Here is a 19,927-nt window from a genome sequence, read left to right on the forward strand (position 1 = left end):
TCCTTTGTGGATCAATAAAGTTTGGCAAAATCATCAGGCTGCAATTCTGTTACAGTCTATCTATCAGTCTCTCAAGCTTTCCATTTGAATAGTGCTAAAGCATCTATTCATAACCATGATCAGACCTTTACAATACACATAATTTTACAAATAAAAGTGTTTAGAATGGTTCGTTGTTAGTTTCATATTGTTGAATAATCATATGGACTAAATCTATTAATGTAATTTCAGTAATACTATGTATAACCTACTTTTCATTTTCCAGTCTACGCTATATCCCGTCATTACTTTTATAAAAGCTCAAATGTGCAAGATAAGTATTATTAGCTTCAGAGGGAAGATTGTGTAAGATATAGCTGCCTTTTGGCAGCACTGCCCAGAACGAGTATAGTCATTAAGCCCCACCGCTGTGCCATCCTCAGACTCACCATGAGGCCTACATAATTACACAGTCCTCTTAGACATCTCTGCTCCTGTGTACGTGCACAGCACCCACAGCACGGCATGTTCTCTTACCGCTAATTACCAAAGCCTGTTGAATAAGCTCTCCCACTGTCTCCAGTACAGGGGGCTGCTGCTGGTGCCTGGGGTCTGCACCGGCCCACAGGTGTCATAAGAGCCGTGGTAAGGACACTCCTCTTGGGCAATGAAAGTGAAGTGAGTAGGAGAAGCAACTTAGAAGGGAACACTTGAGTGGTACTGTAAGGTGTAGGCATGCAGTTCTCAAGGCCCACCATATTTTTATGAAAGCAAACAGAATATTTCTGTGGCAAAAATGTGAAATCCATCAGTAGAGCTCAGGAACTTAAATGTCACACTGTGAATGTCAAGTTGGATATTCCTCTGTAGTAGACCTACAAACAATGTCACTCTTATATATACATTCTTATACAGTACTCTGTGCCAGTCCCGAGCCAGGATAAAGGATTGTGTCAAGAAATGCACTTGTTGTTAAGTATATGCTAAATAAAGACAAATGAGAACCTGAGAAAGTTTTACATATTTGTCTCACAAAAATGTGACCACTCAAAACAACCGAAGTAAGTAGAAAAGAAAGAATAATTGTTTCTTTTTTCTTTTTTTTTTTGAAGAATAAAATATCTCCTCGGACTGGGTAAAGGACACCTTAGGACTAAACAACATTTTAAACAAGCGTTACCTGTATCTGTTTAAGCAGTTTATGGAAAACAAAGTGAACGGTGAGTGTGAAAAAGTCTTTATAAATAATGGAATAAATATTAATATAAGCTCCCCTTTGAGACTTACCATGAGCATGTCGCTGGTGACTGAGTTGGCGAGATCATTGCCTGACGAGTGGCCTTCTTGACCCTGTCGACGCCCGGCCTCGTCTGGAGTCTGACCTCTGGGGCTGCTGCCGGGTTTGTTGCCTGGTCTGCTGTAAGAGAGGTAAACAGACATGGTAAACATACATGGTTTAACTCCACACAGACACAAATGAGTGACTCTGGCTCTGGCAGTTAGAAGTCTGTAAACTGGGATATGCCTATTTATATGTCTACACTTAAAACTTTTATGCAGTCAAACAATGCATAAAATGTTGTACTGTCTCAGAATTTGAATTATGTAAGATCCTCCTCTCCAACTTTATGTTTAGTAGCAGTATTTTTTAGTAGTAGTGGTAGTTTATTTGATCATTTGCAGCACAACAACAACCACTACAACTACAACTACAACTATACAACTACAACTACAACTACATGGACATAGACTACAACCCCATTTGGATCATGACGGAAAGATTTTTGGCTGAAGTACAAAGTATGCTTAAACCTTTCTCGTTACTAATGCAGAAAACAGTCCGGGCATATAGACAGATCAAATTCCTTACTGTGTTTAATAACAACAATAAAGAGTCAGTGAGGTGGATGGATATCTTTCATATAAGCTGTAAAACACAAATTGTAAAAGATTATTTTAAGAAAGATGATCCAGAAAGGAAACGCTAAAAGTTTATCTGGTGTGCAAAAATGAGTGAGAGGATTTGCCTTTGTTCGGGCTCAAAGGATTAGAATAAGGAACAACATAGATTCAATAGAGTGAGAGATAGAAGAGATAAACAAACATGTATCTAAGCGAGAGATCAAGATGAAAATACAGACAGGGTAGGGGTCGGAAACACAACAAAAGATAAAAGATAAGATTTGGGTAAACCTCGGATTTCCCAAAGCAGGCCAACTAAGCTGAGTGACACGTTGCAAGGGTACAGAAAATAGGACCAAAATTGCATATCAACGCTGGCGATAAAAAGACACACACATCAAAACACAATATTCACATGAAGGTGAAATTACAGCTTTTAATATTAACCTCCAGCCCATAAGGGAACAATGTGTTACCTCAGAGTAATTACATAACACAAGGTAGGTCACAAACAGCACCTGACAGGAGCACTGACTCAACTCCCACAAGCTCCAGTCCATCAAACTGCTGCTGCCATTTTCATTATTTATGCAAGATAAACTTTAACTCACTGTGGATAGAGTGCAATAGGGCATACGGGCTTGTTTAGATAGGAAAAGCAGTATAAAGTAAAGTACCACAATTTCTGCATGAATAGTACTGCTAAAAATAAAGCATATGTATTTTCATTTGCTAATTTCCATATAAATTGTACATAATTTCAAAGTCTATGTTAAGTCAGCCAGAGCCCACTATGTAGCTTCTAACGAGGTCAAACAGACATCACATTATTAGAACATGACTAATTACGTTATAAATGTAATGTTGACTGATTTACAAATACATTATATTTTAAAGTTTTTGCCTTTACATGTTTGTGATGTTATGTATTTTCAGTATATGACAGCTTGTGGCATGGATACATTTGTGATGGTATAGCAGTAGGAATGCATATCACAGCTATTACCATTATGTCAAACTGTTTTGTTTTGTTTTTTGTTGGAGTAATGATGGTCTCATTCTGTTTGTTAAGAGAGGCATGTAATAATAAGATATGGTCTTCTTCATGCTCTTACTTACCCATGTGTTGACTTAACTGTATTTTTGTTAAATACATTACTGATATTGCAAGGCTGAATAAAGATAAATAAAACAAATGAATGAAAAATTTAAAGACTAATTACTCACACAAGGTAAGTAGTCTTAAAGGTAAGTTATCATGAGTGACATTTCATTGGTTGAATCTGAAACAGATTTTTTTGAGTAGTAAAGATACTTTGTCCCAGTCTGGAAGCCATTATCTCACTCAAAATAGCGTTCATTTTCTTTCTTCTAACACAGTCAGCAGTACAGTTTAAATACCTGTCAAGTCGGTACTAAAGTCTAATCTGTGTTATTCGCTTCAGCATAATAATGTCATAACTGATATTCATGTGAGACCTGGACTTAGCAAATCGTAACTTAAATATGCATATTTGGATTACATCTCTTGACTACAGTAGCTGCATCTTTGTGGATGAAGTCTCACAGCTGACTATAGCAACCATAATAAAGTATATGCCTGTCAAATGGGTCTCCAGCCAAAGAGTCTATAAATGCTTACTTGTAGAAGTGGCTGGCTCTATGACAGCCCATCGAAGTCTACTAAATCAACGCCCAACACACGGGATGAACACGGCCTGGATCTTTGACAGTCTGTTTACATTTACTGCATAAGACATTTCCTTTGCTTTCACTGTACACATCTGGATAAGGCACAGTACTGTACGCTGCAGTGAATCATGTCATAAATCACCCAACAAAACTCAAGCACAGTCCCCATAATAAGGCTGTGAGGCTGAAAATGATTGAATACTTGTTTACAGTGCTAGACATATTATAATATCACTATCACTAAGTTGATTAGAGCTATTCCCGACCCAACTAGAATCTATTAGTTTTGCATTATGAGATTCAACAAAATAGCATTAGCAAATAAGTTGTAAAATGCCACAAATACAAAAACAACGCTCTACAAACTGCTGAAGATTTGTCCCTATAATAAAAGGAAACTATATAACATTTACAAGATTCAATTGTTACCACTTTGTTAAAAACTTGTGTATCTGTTTGTCAGGAAAACTGTGTAGTGTGTACCTCAGCATGATATACACTATGAGCTGAAAAGGAAATACATCTGAATTAAAAGTTAACAATCTATGTATCATTCGTTCATTTGTTTTCAAAATAAAACCAAAAATAAGAAAATGAAAAAAACCCACAAATTTCTTCATTATTTGTCTCTAAAAACAAAATAAAAAAATAGATAACGATTAGTTTTTTTTTCAGTTTTTGATTTTGTGTTGAAATGAATAATAGAAAAAAACTGATAACGTCCGTTTCCATTTCCGTGACTTAAACTGCGATGCTGGACTATTTCCAGACCAGGACTGAGACCAGGACTGAGACCGGGACCAGACCGGAACCGAACCAGGTCTGATCCCAGGACTAAAATAGGACTACACCAGGACTAAACCAGGTCCCGGTCTCAGTCCCAGCTCAGTCCTAGTTCAGTCTGTATGCGGCGCAAAAGTCCGGCACCACAGTTTCAGTCATGAAAACAGGAAACACGTTGACGTTATCTTTTTTTCCGTTATTCAGTTAAACACAAAATCAAAAACTTGAAAAAACTAATCGTTATCCATTATTTCATTTGGGTTTTGGTGACAAATAATGAAGAAAATTGTTTTTTTTTTAAATTTCTCATTTTTGGTTTTATTTTGAAAAACGAAAGAACGAATGATACACGATTGTTAACCACATTTTTCAGTGACGAGAAATTCTTGAAGTAAGGCTCATTTGGTCCATTCATCAAGGCAGTCATCTGTCAGGAGCAGTGAGAGAATGCAGTGCAATGCCTGGCAACCCACCCCGGATCTTGAACTAGGTTTTGTCAGGACAACCAAGCTGGACATTAGCTGTGCAAACTATTGTACATAATAAATACTAAGTCTAAGTGTGGATCTTAACTCATTATTCACTATTTATCTGATCTGTTCAATTAAACAAATTAACCAAGAACTTTTTTGTCTTCTTAATTCAATAAATGTTTTGGTCTGGTTGTGTACTTTAAATGCCACAATGGATATATGCATAAAATGGACGTGAAGAATGAGGAGAGACATTCAGCAAATTGTTCTGGAATCAGTCTGACCACAGGCCAGCACAGAAATGAGCTGCATCTTAGATCATTAGACTTCAAAATACATTGTTCAGGTCTTTTTCACTGGCCTTTTCCCTTCTAAAATAATATTCAGTCTCATAATCTCCCTGCAGTTTCTAGTCCATTAGTTGCCCACCTGCATGAGGGTCCACCAAAGTAATTCCACATTCCCCAGTGATTCCGAGGTCATTATTGGAGCTGTCATGGGTGCGTCATCGTCCTCTCAGATTAACTCCTGCTGACATGAGGGGCACATCTGAGCGGACCACCGCAGTCTCCCCAAATCAGCACTGTTGACAATGAGCGAGCCCGATAGGCATGGTTCTGATGAAGACTCAACCAAGCATTCAAAGGCATATAGAGAAGTATTACACCTGAATGACAAGCACACACTAGCAGACACAGGGCCACAGTCATAAAACATGACTAACTCCAACTCTGACTACCTCTTTATTGGGCTGACCTTAAAACTCTGCTTCTTTATGCAACAGCCACTGAATATTGGGCATCTGTTAGTCACCAAAAAGAACAAAGTTTAAGGGAAAGGTTTAATGATGGTGACAGAGTGGTTATTCATATTCATAATTCTGCATTTAGTTGATTGAATTTCAAATAAATCTTTAATCACGCATGGCCCCTAACTGTTGATGTAATAAAGTGCAATTTGTCTGTGTAAAATTATACAAGGCTACATGCATAATATATTTAGGCAAAAATGCGTATTAAAAGAATTGCATTAAAATATGTCACTTAATTGAAAAAAATACAGATCATCACAATTGCAATTTCTTTTACCGATATAAAAACACAAGGCATACTTGTACATCAGATAAGTCTACGTTGTCCCTCAGAGTATCCATAACATAGTGGTTACATAATTCATCCTTGAGATGGTTGTAACCATGGCAACGCTCTCAGGTTGTATTTTACACAGAACTGATGTATCCATGGTAACAGGAGCCTAAAAAATATCATGAAGCTGCAGTGAGAGAAGCACATTCAAAGTAGCAGTCAGCCCACGGGCTAAAGGAACTGAGCGTTTACAAAGGCTTTGAAATGCACCTCCGAACTACTGTACCTCCTCACGCTCCAACCTGAGTCTGCAAAAATCACCTCTGAACTTTTCCCACTCAGAGCAGGTTTATGAAGAGGTGAGAGAAAGAAAAGTACCCTGATATGATATACATATACAAGCAATGGGAACATGGGCTCAAGACAGTGGCCCTACCCTGCAATTTTTGAGAAATAAAGCCAAGACCAAGGCTTCAACTAGGAAACCTCTATTTCAAAACTTTTTCAACTCATATCACACAATGATGCAATATAAACTAAACAATGAATAATTTGTCAGTGTGTTTGATGCCACGTCACAGTCTATCTAGTTGTGATGTTAAATGTTGACATTTTGATTTCAATTCACAAAGCAAATCTCATACACCCAGTTTGCAGCGATTACTTGATTTTGCATCAGTTGTATTGCTTTATAACAAAACCCCTTTCGTCACACATTGACTTCTACCAAATTCACTTAAAGGTATAACCTTTCTGTAGCCACCTGCTTCTCTCCATGGAGATGAAAGTATAGCATTAAACTAATTAGGGGTGTAACGATATCCAAGTCTCACAATACGATATTGTCACGGTATAAACCTCAAGGTATGATATTTATTGAGATATTTTGTAGACGCTAACAAAACTGTTAATATGCTATTTTTTACTCTAAAATGCCTTGACAAGACTTAATCCAAAGAACTAAGACTCAAAGGTGCTTAGAACTGGTATTTCTTCATGTGGTATACACTGAAATGGAGCAAAGGATCATGGTCTTCTAGTTCCCTCTGTCTTTTTTTTTTAGCTATTGCTGCACCATAACTCTTAATTTAAGAAGAGACTTGCAATTCAATACATTGTGATGGTCCATGATATTATTGTGAGAACCTTGACGATATGATATCATGATATTTTGGTTAATGCTACATCCCTAAATCTAATTTATCTCCATGGAGACAAGAGGGTCATGCTACCAGGCTACTTTTTCAATGTATTTGTAGCAACAGCAAAAACACCTGGAACTGAATAAATGCAAGACAGACAAGTGTTACATATAAGTTTAGGCCAAAATGTGAATCATTCCTGACAAAGTAATACAATTTCCATGGACCCAAGAAAGTAGCAGACTCTTCACCAAAAAAGTTACATAGAGAAACTTTAATAGTTACTTGGTCTTTTCCAGTAGTTTGTTTTTTCTTCGCTACGCACCTAATTTAAAACCCGAGATGCATTCCTTGGCCTATTACATGCCTCTAACAATGTTACCTTTTTAGTGCTAACCAACATCAGCAGTGGCAGAAATAGCCTTTACCAGGGTCTTCTAGTTCCTGCTGATTTAAAATGTCTCCAAGCATATAACAGGGAAACCCAAATGAACACACATGCACTCCTGAATGAGGTTGAGTCTAACATCCCCGGAGAACACGATTGGATCAAAGCAGGTGAAACTCAAAACCATGACTCCTGACCCTGTGCCCTCAATCTAAACTGAGCCATCTTATGTGTAACTGGACAGAGCAGGTTGTACGTTCCCAGGGGTGCTGTATGGGGGAGACCTTTTATCTCCCCTGTATGTCGAGTGCTTTGTCTTCTAGCAAAGTCTATTTAAGGCTGATTAGGAAATGGTTGAATAAAGAGTAAGAAAATGAGCTTGGTTTGGCAGGCTGATAAATTTAGATAATGTGAGTAATTGCTGATGACGAGAGCGGATTGCGGTGAGTAAAACTGAACACTTCAATGTAAAAACACACCAAACAGGAAAATGGGGTTGAGTCACACAATTAGCAATCAAATGACCACTTAATTTTATATTATTTTAAAAGCGTTTTCACTTTCAAGTCAAATTTATGACTACATCTGAATATTAAACACTACTTTACAAATGTTCCAACTGAGTATTGAATGGTTTCACTTCACCTTTGATGACATTATCTTTTGTTCATGTTGCTTTTTATCTTCTAATTGTGGTTTTTGACCTAGACTTCAATTTGACCACTATGTTAGATGGATAAGCAATTGGATACAGCATTTACCAGTGTAGGATAATGGGGCTCAAAGTATAAAGCATTTATCCCTGAAGATATGTGACTTTGTTGAAAGGCAAATCCAGAATGATATCTCTCTAAGTATATTGTTAGTCTGGTCCCTGCGCCCTCAAAAGTGATCGGCTAATCAGATTAGATTTTTCAGTGACGCATGTGAAACAAAGGAGCTCATTGGTCACTCACATATCATTTACAAATAAAATCATATTTATCTTGCCTCAGATTAACAGAGTTTAGTTCTTCGCTCATTGATTCAGCAGAAATCTGCAATGTTTTTCATCCACCTGTGATGCTTTTTTTTTTCTTAATTTTTTTCAGATACAGACTATCAGACTATACATGTCCCTGAGTGGCTAATCTACCTGTCAATCATGCCCTTTTGAAAACAGGGACATTCACCGGTCACCAGACTCACATCTTCGTAAAGCACTGAAGAAGTGTGTATTCTGGATCCCAGGCAAGTAACTGAATATTTTCACCTAAAACTTATTATGTACTGTTACAATGACGATGGGCCAGTGATCATTGCATTTTTTTCAGGCAACAATGGCTCAATTTTATTCCAGCTTGAACCAATGCATACTGTTAGTGTGTCCTTAGGCAAGACACAAATATGAATGCAATGGTGGCATGGGGCTGCAGACACTCAAAGGCACATTATTATTGCTTTATGTATTATTATTTTGTCTATCTCAAGGCTACACATTATATAGGTTGCTCCAGTGCAGCACAGGGGTGCAGGGCATTTTTTATGAAACTGATGCAAAGGAAATCTGAGTTTTCCTGCCTATAACTGTCAAAAATAACCACTTTTACCCTTACTTGACTAATACTCACAATTTACATTATAAATATGTTTTTTGGTATGGTGGAAAAGCAATGTTTCCATTAATGCCTCCTGTGGGTGTGTTGCGCTTATATGGTGCAGGATAATACATAAAATGGTCCATTGGGAAATCTTATTGCTTTTCTTACATTCAGCAGAGTTGACTGATCTATCTGTGCAGCTGAGCTATTTACACTGACGGAGGCACTGTGGCGTCATTCAATCACTGTACGCCCCCCAACCACCCCCAAGACGGGTGGACTGGGTGAATATACTGGGAAAACAGCTTTACTACATGCAATTAAATAAACAGGGGGGCAAAAATAAGGTGGGAGGCAGAGGTGCGAGAGAATGGAGAAGAGATGAAGAGACCAAGCCAAATGAGGGGTTCAGAGGCGTTGAGCCATGAGAGGAAATTGATGTAGGATTGGAGAAGGACAGGGAAGAGGAGGAAGAGAGGGGCTGATGGAAAACGAAATATTTTGGAAGAGGGTTAACAGTAGGTTTGAACGATTCTGATTGCACTGTTTCAGGCTAGTACTGTGATTAGTGGTGACCATGCAAAAATTCAAATGATATTTATGAACTCAATAAGAAACCACAATTTTGGACAGTAAAATAACAATTTTTCTGTACTGATGCTTACTTATAAATGACTGGTTTGAATGCTAGTTTCATAGTATTAAATATGTATTTGCACTGATTTTTGTTGACAACCCAAAGCTGTGATTTTGATATGACTTACATTTTTCAAATAAGCACAATTTAGTTAATGCAATTTTTAGAACATGCCTTCAGAAATATTAACTTTTAAACAAATTCAGAATCACTTTGTTTATTGGGTCTAAACTACAAATTACACTCACAGAAGATAGAGAGGTTGTTTTCAGGGAAATATTATAATGCCTAAGTAACAGCAGTTTTAGTAGCAAGGTCACAAACAAGCCCCCGCCCCATATAGAAACATACTGTTCTGATCATATATAAAACCAACCTTATGGAGGAGTACAAAATACAATATAGGTCCCATGTCCCGTGATGGATGAGGTTCAGGCTAACATGTCAACCCTCTCCACGCTCACCACCAACGGAACAAATGACCGGTCCCCTCCACACAAAGCTAATACGACTAATGGAGCCATCTACAGTGTCTGACTAGGGCAGGCTCTTTGAATGGACTTCCTATGACCGAGCTTAAGTTTCAGCTGGTGCCGACCCGACTGGCATTTTGAAAATGAGCCTATCAAATCAAAGTCCTCGAGCATTTAGTATACTCTTTTGCCATAACTAAAATTGGTTTGGTTTGGTTTATCTACAAATCTGGGTAATTTGCGTATTTAAATGTTTGAATATGTATCATTGTCCAAAATGTCCCATTTAGTATCACCCTTAGAAAAATGTGAATGGATGGACATTTTGTATGTGCTATCCTTAAATGTTAAATAATTATTTTTATTTATTATTTTATCTTCCCATTGGCTTCCAGTTTCTTTTACAATTGATTTTAAAATATTATTGTTTGTTTTTAAAGCTCTTATGGGTCTTACACCTCCCTATTTGACTGACCTCCTGTCTGTCCACAGCACAAACAGGGCCTTAAGGTCAAACAACCAGCTTCTACTGATGTCCCTAGAGCCAGACTCAAACACTGGGGTGACGGGGCTTTCTCTTTCGCTGGCCCCAGACTCTGAAACAAACTGCCCCCTGGTATGCGCACTATCACAGACTTTAGCCTGTTTAAATTCAGGCTCAAAACTGATTTATTCAGGCTGGCTTTTAACACTCTGTAATGCAGTGACACTTTGCACAATTTGCTTTATTTTATTGTTTAATGTTTTTGCATGTTTTTATATTGTGTTGACTTTAATGTAAAGCATTTTGGTCACTTTGAGTGTTGTAAAGGGCTCTATGAATAAAGTTTGATTGATTATGAATGAATACATTAATTAATAAATAAATAAATAACAAACTAAATAAATATAGCAAAAACAAAATTAAACAGAATTTATTTATTTTTTTGCCCTGGATTTGTTATTACAGCAAATCTTCTGTTGGATATTTGAGATATTTTTATTATTATTATTATTCTGTTCACAGCAGGGTTTGGCCTTGAGGTTAGTGGCCTTCAGGACACAGTGGCTGCAGAGAGATAGCAGGATATGACCTTACAGTGAGAGTCCTTATCTGTCTGTTATGACTCAGGACACTTGACAGATTTGGGGGTTAGTTTAGGTGAAGTGGAGACTATAAACAGCACCTGGTGACTCAATGAGACTGTATACTGTATATTCATGTGTACACTTTCCACCACCCGTAGATTCTGAGATTGGCCCAAGTCATGTTTATTTCAAGGCAGGAGAAGAATATATGAATTATAATCAATCTACTGTCCAAATTGAGATTGTCAACAGCTGTATCTTCATAATGTATGACAGGCTGGGTTATTGTGCACCCTGAAGCATGCGGCCATTTATAAAATGGGTTAACCTTTTGGATCTAAACAGTCAATTCCTGTAAACATCTCATCTGTAAAGAGCCACAGCCAATTTGGGTTGAATTATTGTATGTTTGCTGGGAATGTGATGACTGAAACAGGACCAAACCAGGACCTGAATTAGAGTTTAACACACAGACAGAACTAAATCAGGTCGATCCATGGTTTTCAGAATGATGAAAAATGAAGACTGTTGCTATAGTTTCTCCCTACGACCTCTTGTTTATAGAGATATATTTGCATTACTACATTTCTACTTGATTTTTTTTACACACACACACACACACTCACACATATTTGTTATTATAATAAATTGTGATGTCTGAGCTATTATGTTTAAATAATTTCCATTGTGGATTGATGAAGTTATGCAAAAATATTTATCTCTTATGAATGGTCCTCAAAATGTTGTGACAAGAAGCTGAAATCCATGACTAGGAACTAACAGAACTAGAGCACATTTAAATAGAGACTAAACTACATCTTTTACTAGAAGGAGAATGGCCCCAAATGCACTGCAGCTCTAAAACCACAGGTCACAGACACCATGTATGGGCTGTGATCCTAAATGGTACAAACTGTTAAAAGAGGACTGAATAAATTTGATCATATTCAGTGTCAGCTCTGCTCTTCTGTCCCTTGGTGGTCTTTCCCAAATCAACTCCCTGCTTCGGAGTCCCAGCGGCGACTACAGAAATGTTGAATGGGCTCTCCACATGTATCTGACAGGTTTTTTTTTTTAAAGATGCCTCATTTGTGCTGACCTACATCACTTTCTTCTTTCCAATCATGTCCTCCTCCTGGGTCTGGATGGAGGAGCAGGCTGCCATGGGGACCGGCAGTGGCTGGGGCCCAAAGATTCATTAGGGGGCTTGACTCACTGTGATTGCTGGCTCAGACGCACCAGTGAAAGCTCCGGATATGCCAGCTGATACGGAGTGGCAACAACTTCCTGCCTGATTATTACTGTACAATTCTGGTATTGTGTGACCAGGCGGGAAGAGCATTGGGGTGTCCCTGCTGAGATTATAGCTTTGATTTCTGTAGAAACCGCCAGGCAGTTTGACGGCTATGAGAAGAAGCTTTATGAAATGTAAGGATGAGTTGAGAGGCATCTGTCTATCTCTTTTATAACTGTATACAAAGACTGTGCGGGAGATTCATATTGCTCCTATAAGATTTCTGCTCTTGCCCTGCAGCCTGAATCTTGTTAGGCATTGCTTTATTTTTGTTCTGCCGCCGGTTTCAAAGAATGTGAAAAATCAATGTCACTCAGACCATATTAAAGCCTGTGCAGCGGTGTGCAACAGCGTTACTCAGTTGCCAATATTTGAAGGTTATAAATGTAGGGTTTGAAATTTGGTAATCCATGAAATGTTTAGGGCCTAACCTATAGCTACTGTAAACTATTGTGTCTGAACTCAACTAAACAATGCACTTCTGAGCCAACAAAACAAGAAGTGTTTCCCAACCAGAGGTACGAAGACCCCTGTGGGTAAGCCAGCACTTATCAGAGGGTACTTGGAAAGATATTTTTAAATGAAGGTGAAACTGAATAGCATTTGGATTATTTTTTGTAGCAAATTTCACACTCCTAAAGGTCCTGTACTACACAAAATTGACCCTTGTGAGCATTAAGACATGTTATAATGTTGTTACCTCAACAAAAACAGAACCTGAAGTTGTGTTTTGTTTAAGTCACACATGTTTAAGTAATCCTTTATTATTAGTCTGTATACATCTCTAAAGCTCAAATGCTCTGTTCAAACCTGAGATGTCATTTAGTGGTAGTTTTCAAGTTAACAGCTCCTTTTACCATTTGTTTAGCAGAAATAGGCAATTCCAGGACTGAAATTATCCAAATGATTCTAGGTGGACCGAGTTTAAAACACAGTGAAACACTTCCTACATTGCAACATGGCATCACAAGGTGGAACATTGTTTTCTTTATGGCCATAAATATGCAGATGTTGTGTGTTACACATGTGTAAATGAAACAAAACACAACTCTAGTGCGTTTCTGATGAGGATACAATATTATAACATTGACCAGAAAATATGTATATGGACCTTTAAGAACACCATGCAGCAGACATTTGAAACCAAAAGGTAAAACCGTCATTATTACAAGGTTTTATTATATACAATTTTAAATAATTTGATACCAAAAACATAATTTGTAAATATATTGCTAATTGTATGTAATGGATAATTTTTTAAATCCTTGAAACTGTGCCTTAGTATTAAAGTCTTTACATATAGCACCTTTACTTTTGTGTGTTTATTTTGAAACTTGAAAAGGTACTTTGTATTCTGCACACATCCTGGTGTAGCCTTCAGGTCAGGTGGCCTTCAGGACACAGTGGCTGTCTAAAAGGATATCACCGTTCAATGTGGATCTTTATCTGTCTGTTATGGTTTAGGACACTTCAGGTCTCGATAGATGTGGAATTATTACAGACTATTTACTGTGGAATTCTTCTATCTATGTTTTCAAAATCATTTCATGACACTATTTCAGTACTCCAAATGTATAATTTATAACAGCTAATTTCAGATTAGGAAAATGCTTCAAATGCATTTTTAACATCTCCCTCATCTAAAATAACTCTAAATGAAAATGGACTGTTATATGCTCCGTTTCCAAGACATTACGGCCTTTATGCAGCCCATACTCAAATGTCTGGGGCCAAATAAGCTCTTTTGGATTATTTATGTTTAGTTTGCATCTGTGTGTGTGTGCGTGCATGAGTGTGTTTGTGTGTGCTCACTCTCCAAGCTTATTAAGATTCAGCTCAACAAGACAACAGCAGCTTTCTGAGATGATAATAACAACACAAAACGCCTAGGAGCCCTCGTGGTAGTTATCTGCAGGTGGGTGATTATGTCCGCTCCACCACAGGGCCTTGGCTGGTCCAGCGCAGTGCCCCCAAACCACTTACATAACGTCAAAGTCAACACTGGAGGACAACTCACTTAGCCAAGTCACAAACTATGTCATGCAAAAAGCTAGAGAGAAAAACAACTTTCTATACGCCATAATGATTTCCTTAGTGAGGCAAGGGGATGTAATTAGCATAACATTTCAATACTGACATGTTGCAATAAGCAAGAAAAAGAGCAAAAAAAAAAAAAAAAAAGAAAGAGAACAATCTGAGATAATTTACTAGACAACAAGATCCACAAGAAGAGTTCAAACTAAGTCTGGGTACCATTTAGAGAGGTACTACTGAAAACTAGTACTGGTCCACATATTTTTCCCCCCCTTAGATAGTAATGAGGGACAGCAATAAAATGTAAAAGTGGTCACAGCACATTATAGAAACTACTTTTGTCCCCCAAAATAAATATTCTTGTCTTAGAATTTTGGTTGGGCGTTAATACGGTATTCTGTTATCCCGTGGTATCAAAAAGTAGCAATGGTATCAGTTTCATTACCGTCATTAAAAAAATCTGCAGCGCATAATTCTATATTATTATAATATTATGATTTATTGATATTTAAATTTATTTGCTCAGCACAAATGAATGTATGGTTGTATTTTCAATGTAATGCTATCACGATTTAAAACTAATAGTAGTCTATAATGTTTCTTTTAACTGCGCTGGGAGATGACGTACGAAAATACTAGTACTTATGTAATTTGGCACCATTTTGGCTTAAGGCGCACATTTGTTTACATTTTACAGAAACTAAACTTAAAACCACATGGCTCATTTGCATAAATTATAAAGTGCTGATAAAAACAGCTTGCCCCTTTTGCGCTGATGTGTCAGATTCTGTCGGACTAAAGGACACAACTCAGTGGATTATATGTGTTCTTTCTGTGACAGAGGAAGTGCGGCTGAGTCTGTTCTGTGCATGTATCACGTTGGAGCTGGTTCATGTGAAAATTTTCAGAGATTTTAAGTCTGCAGGTCATACGCATAGACTATACTGCGGTATAGCAGTGCAACTTCATAGCTTAACACAGTCGTACTCAAACATTTTGGTAATACGGTAATATATCCCCGTCGAAATTCTCAGAAGTTTTAAGGACCCTACTTAGAACATAATTATTTATATTTTAAGATTTTACAATGATACATATAGGAATGCTTATAGTTCAAAAACTGGTATTAAAAAAAAACATTGTTATCGGCATCGTTATCGGTATCAAAACAATGTCAACACTAGTTAAAACTGCTAAAAAGGGGTCAGGATATACAGTGCAAAGTAACAATTTTCAGCTATGATGCGATGCTTGTCTGCTGTAATTAGCTGTAATAATAATATATTGTTGTTGAAAGCAATATGTTGACACAAGACAGCTTTACCAGACAAGCACTCCAGTTGTATGCCCTATTCACAGATTACATTAAACATAGAGGCAACCAAAAGCGCTGGTGATAATGATCTGTTTACACTGACGGGGCGTACTGTAGTGTTGACTATCTGCAGATGTGATTACTGCTGTCAGCATATGAACTAGGCCTCCAGCTACAACACTAAAGTGATTGACAGATGTAAAGTAGATCACCATCACAGTCTGTTCTCAACCTTCAATACACTGTATGAATCAAAGTTATCTTATGCAACATCAATTATACATAAAATACATACAAATTGTTGAGCTTATAAGGCTTTTCATTTTGACCCTTTCCCTTTAGAGTCACCACAACAAATCATATGATGGTCAGTGATTTAAAGGGCCCATATGATGCTATTTTCTCATCTCTGTTATAATGGTGTTTCCTCATCACAAACATACATGGATACTCACTTGGGAAGTGCTCCACTGTGTTTTTAAACTCCATATACCTTCAGTAGAATCATTTTGATAATGTCCCTGGAATTTCCAATCTCTACTGAAGAATAGGTAAAAGGAGCTGTTAACTTGAAAACTACCGCTGCCTGACATCACACAGTGGAAAAGAGCACTTTGAGCTTTGGAGATGTAGACAATCTAATTAACCAGGATCACTCAAACATGTGTGAATGACACAAAACACGATGAGGTAACAGCATTATAACATGGCTGAATGCTCACAAGAGTCTATTTTGTGTAATATAGGACCTTTAAATACTGTCAGGATAACTGCTCTAAAAGAAGCCCCTCCTTGGCACTAAATAAAAGTCTATAATAAATAGGTATTGTTCCTTTACTTTTATATTTGCAAAGTATTATAATTTTAATGTGTTTTATTTTGAAATTGAAATCCACTGAAGTCCACTGAGTCGACCTTTAAATATAGTTTGACTTAATTTCTACATCAGATGCTATCTCTACCTGATGCCAAGGAGAATAAGCTTGGAGGATACACAAAATGAAATACTACAATAATAATATAACAGCATCTTGGATATTTATTTCTTTAAGTACACATTCTTACAATGGACAACTTGAGTTTCTTATATTGTTTTAGAAACAAGTTTTTCTTCAACAAATATGTGCACAATAATGCATCGGCTTTGGGACAAAATGCCCTGAGCGTGTTTTTGCAATACCATTTTCTATTTCCCTTGACTTAAAACTGATCTTGACAAATGATCAAAACACTACATACACAGTCATGAAACCCATATTAAATTATGGATCTCACCATGTGCACAATGCACAAAGGTTTTGATTTAATCCTGTTTTTCTTTCACTATCGGAGGAAATGTTTTGAATACATGCTGTTGATTTCATTATAAAACTCCCAAAAGCAATGTGCTATTTTTAGCTTCACCCATTGTTCTCCAATTTGATGGACCTCCCGGCTTTTTCTACTACTACTGCTGCTACTACTGCTACTGCTGCTACTACTTCTACTACTACTACTACTTCTACTACTACTACTACTACTACTACTACTACTATAACTACAACAACTACAAACACTACAACTACAACAGTTACAACTACAACTACTCAAAACATGACCTACTGCAAACACTACTGCATGGGACATCTACTATACAAAATAAAACTATATATACAGATACTATAAATAATATTCTAGAGATTGGGATTGTGTTTAAATACTTTAAACTCTAAAGTTAGAGTACATTTAGAAGAATTTTGACTCATAAATTAATTAATAATTACACAACATTTGATCAGTTTTGTTTGCTTTTTATAAAGTTTTTGCTAAGGTTTCTTTCTGGATGGCTGCCACATTTGTTCGGCTGCTGATTCAGCTTAGTACTTGGGTCATGATCTGAAGAACGGCCATCACAGGGGCCATAGCAAAAGACTGGGGAAATACAAATGACAAAAAACATTACTGGGACATATTACTAAACACCCATTACTACTACTACTAACACCATTTTTACCACCACAACTTGAACATTTTCCATAACAAATCTGCATAAATGTCAGTTTCTGTTTCTATCCTCCCCCATATTTCTCTAGAAAGCAGAGTCAAAGGTTTTTCTCCGCCACTCTGCCCGTCTCTGTTATTCCAGTGTGTGACAGCGTCTTGTCTTGTCACATATATTCCTAGCAGCATGATGCGGTCCCATACTTTGCAGTTGACTGGACTGTGAGAAAACAGCCGGCAGCACGCGGGGGCCAGGCAGAGCGCTCTACAGGCGTAACTACAGCGATGAGAGCAACAGAGATGATGACAGAGGGTTGTTATTAGCTGTGGAAGGACACTAGACGACTTGGCCCGGTCTGCCCCTCCGGATGGGCACAGGATAGATGCCACCTCCCTTTGATTAGAGTTATAGGTGCTCGACACAGCTCCAGACAGTGATGGCGAAAAGCATGATGTGGGGGAACGTGAGGTGAAGGCTGGTACTACTGACCCCGAAAGACCCCCAGCACAATATAAATAAATCCAGTAGACTTATTTATGTCATTGGAGAGGCATAAAAGAGCTTATTAATAACTTTGCGTCTGACATTCCCTGTCAGTGTGGTGCTAACTGTAGGAATTACTCAAATTAGACTTTAATCTGAGCTTTATTTTATTTTTGCTGTTAAACAGTCACAAACTAGATAGCATTAGCAAACAGTTTTTCAGTTAGGCACTTTTTCCTTTTTGTTCAAACGCCTAAACAGAACCATGGACACTTATATTGATTGCAGACAATACGATCAGACAATTTAAAAACTTTTTTGTCAATATTTGCTGATATGTGCCTTGTGTCACCAAAGTAACTACATGTAGAACACCCTCAGCGTGATGCCACTGCAAAGTATCAGTACATAAAAGTGCTGGGTTATGTACCCTTTCAGTGAATATATAAGTTAGCACAGAGCAGTGGGCGTATACTGGTGACGGTGAAAATGGGGGATGAAAGGAACAATGACGTCTTGAATACATACTCAAACATCCATGAGCCACTCCAAATACAACTTCACGTGGGTGTATGAGAAGGGAAACTATTATAGCATGATTAAAAGCTCTAAAAAGTCAATTTTGCATAATAGGTCTGCTATAAAATTGCTATTGAACTAAAAGAGAGAAGCGTGAGAAGATTAATTTTGTTCACCCGTATCATTTTGAAGATTATATTAAATATTCTTACTAAAAATTTTAATAATTAAAAACATTAGTCAAATGTAAAGGTGTACTGTGTAACTTTTCTAGTGAAGGGTCCGCCACCTGCATGTCTCTATCGAAATATTACTGTTCATCTTGATTATTACACAGTAAACTTGGTAATCACAATGGAGATAGGCTGATAGTCATATCTATGGACAAATACGCCTACACATGGTAAGAATTTGTGTTTTTAATGTATTTTTTGAGCTCTAAAACACTTGTAATTGAAAAAATGCAGGGGGATATGCTTAATGCCCTACTGTGGAGCATTTCAGGCAAAGAACTAACATCTCCATGGAGACGTAGCCCTTAAAAGTTACACAGTGCATTGTTAACCACCATAAATATTGATGTTTTTGACCAGAAAAATGCCAAAACACATTTGAAATTGTATAGTTACATAGCTACACGTCTTTCTAATATCACATTTGTACCACAAAAATGATAGCGTTTTTTCAATATTCTGCTCCTTTTCATCAGCCAAAGATCCAGATATACAGTATGACCCAGTTTGAACAACACACAGCAAAGAGGCTTTGAAAACTTAAATCAGACATTCTTGTACCAAATATCTTAGTGGGGTTACGGATGACAGCGCCAGGTTTATGCTCGGTCTTTTCGTGTTGAGACAGTGGGTTAAGCCTTCATCACTTTGAGATTTATGAAAACACTGGAGCCTGGAGATGTTCCATTGAACTGAGAGGCTCTCACTCTGAAGGCAATCTGTGCTGTGTCCAAGCATGTCTGAGCAGCAGCAATTGTGCCTTCTTCTTCTCTGACAAAAGTGGAAATAGTGTAAGTATAGCTTTGGTTTGGAAGGTTGGACTATTTTATCAAGACAACTCCAAGAATGTCTGACTCTTAAAAACA

General features: G+C 37.4%; 1 protein-coding gene across 1 annotated transcript in view; it reads right to left on the reverse strand.

Annotated features, from left to right (window-relative positions):
* syt7b (synaptotagmin VIIb) overlaps window positions 1–19,927 on the reverse strand; it is a 103,769-nt gene that overhangs the window by 5,604 nt on the left and 78,238 nt on the right. Inside the window, exon 7 of the mRNA XM_055154321.1 lies at window positions 1,267–1,393. Within this exon, the coding sequence (XP_055010296.1) occupies window positions 1,267–1,393 (127 nt within the window). The remainder of the gene's footprint in view (window positions 1–1,266; window positions 1,394–19,927) is intronic.

Source organism: Boleophthalmus pectinirostris, unplaced genomic scaffold (genome assembly GCF_026225935.1).
Source record: "Boleophthalmus pectinirostris isolate CB_2022bp ecotype Guang Dong unplaced genomic scaffold, ASM2622593v1 HiC_scaffold_19, whole genome shotgun sequence".
NCBI classification, from domain to species: Eukaryota; Metazoa; Chordata; class Actinopteri; order Gobiiformes; family Gobiidae; genus Boleophthalmus; species Boleophthalmus pectinirostris.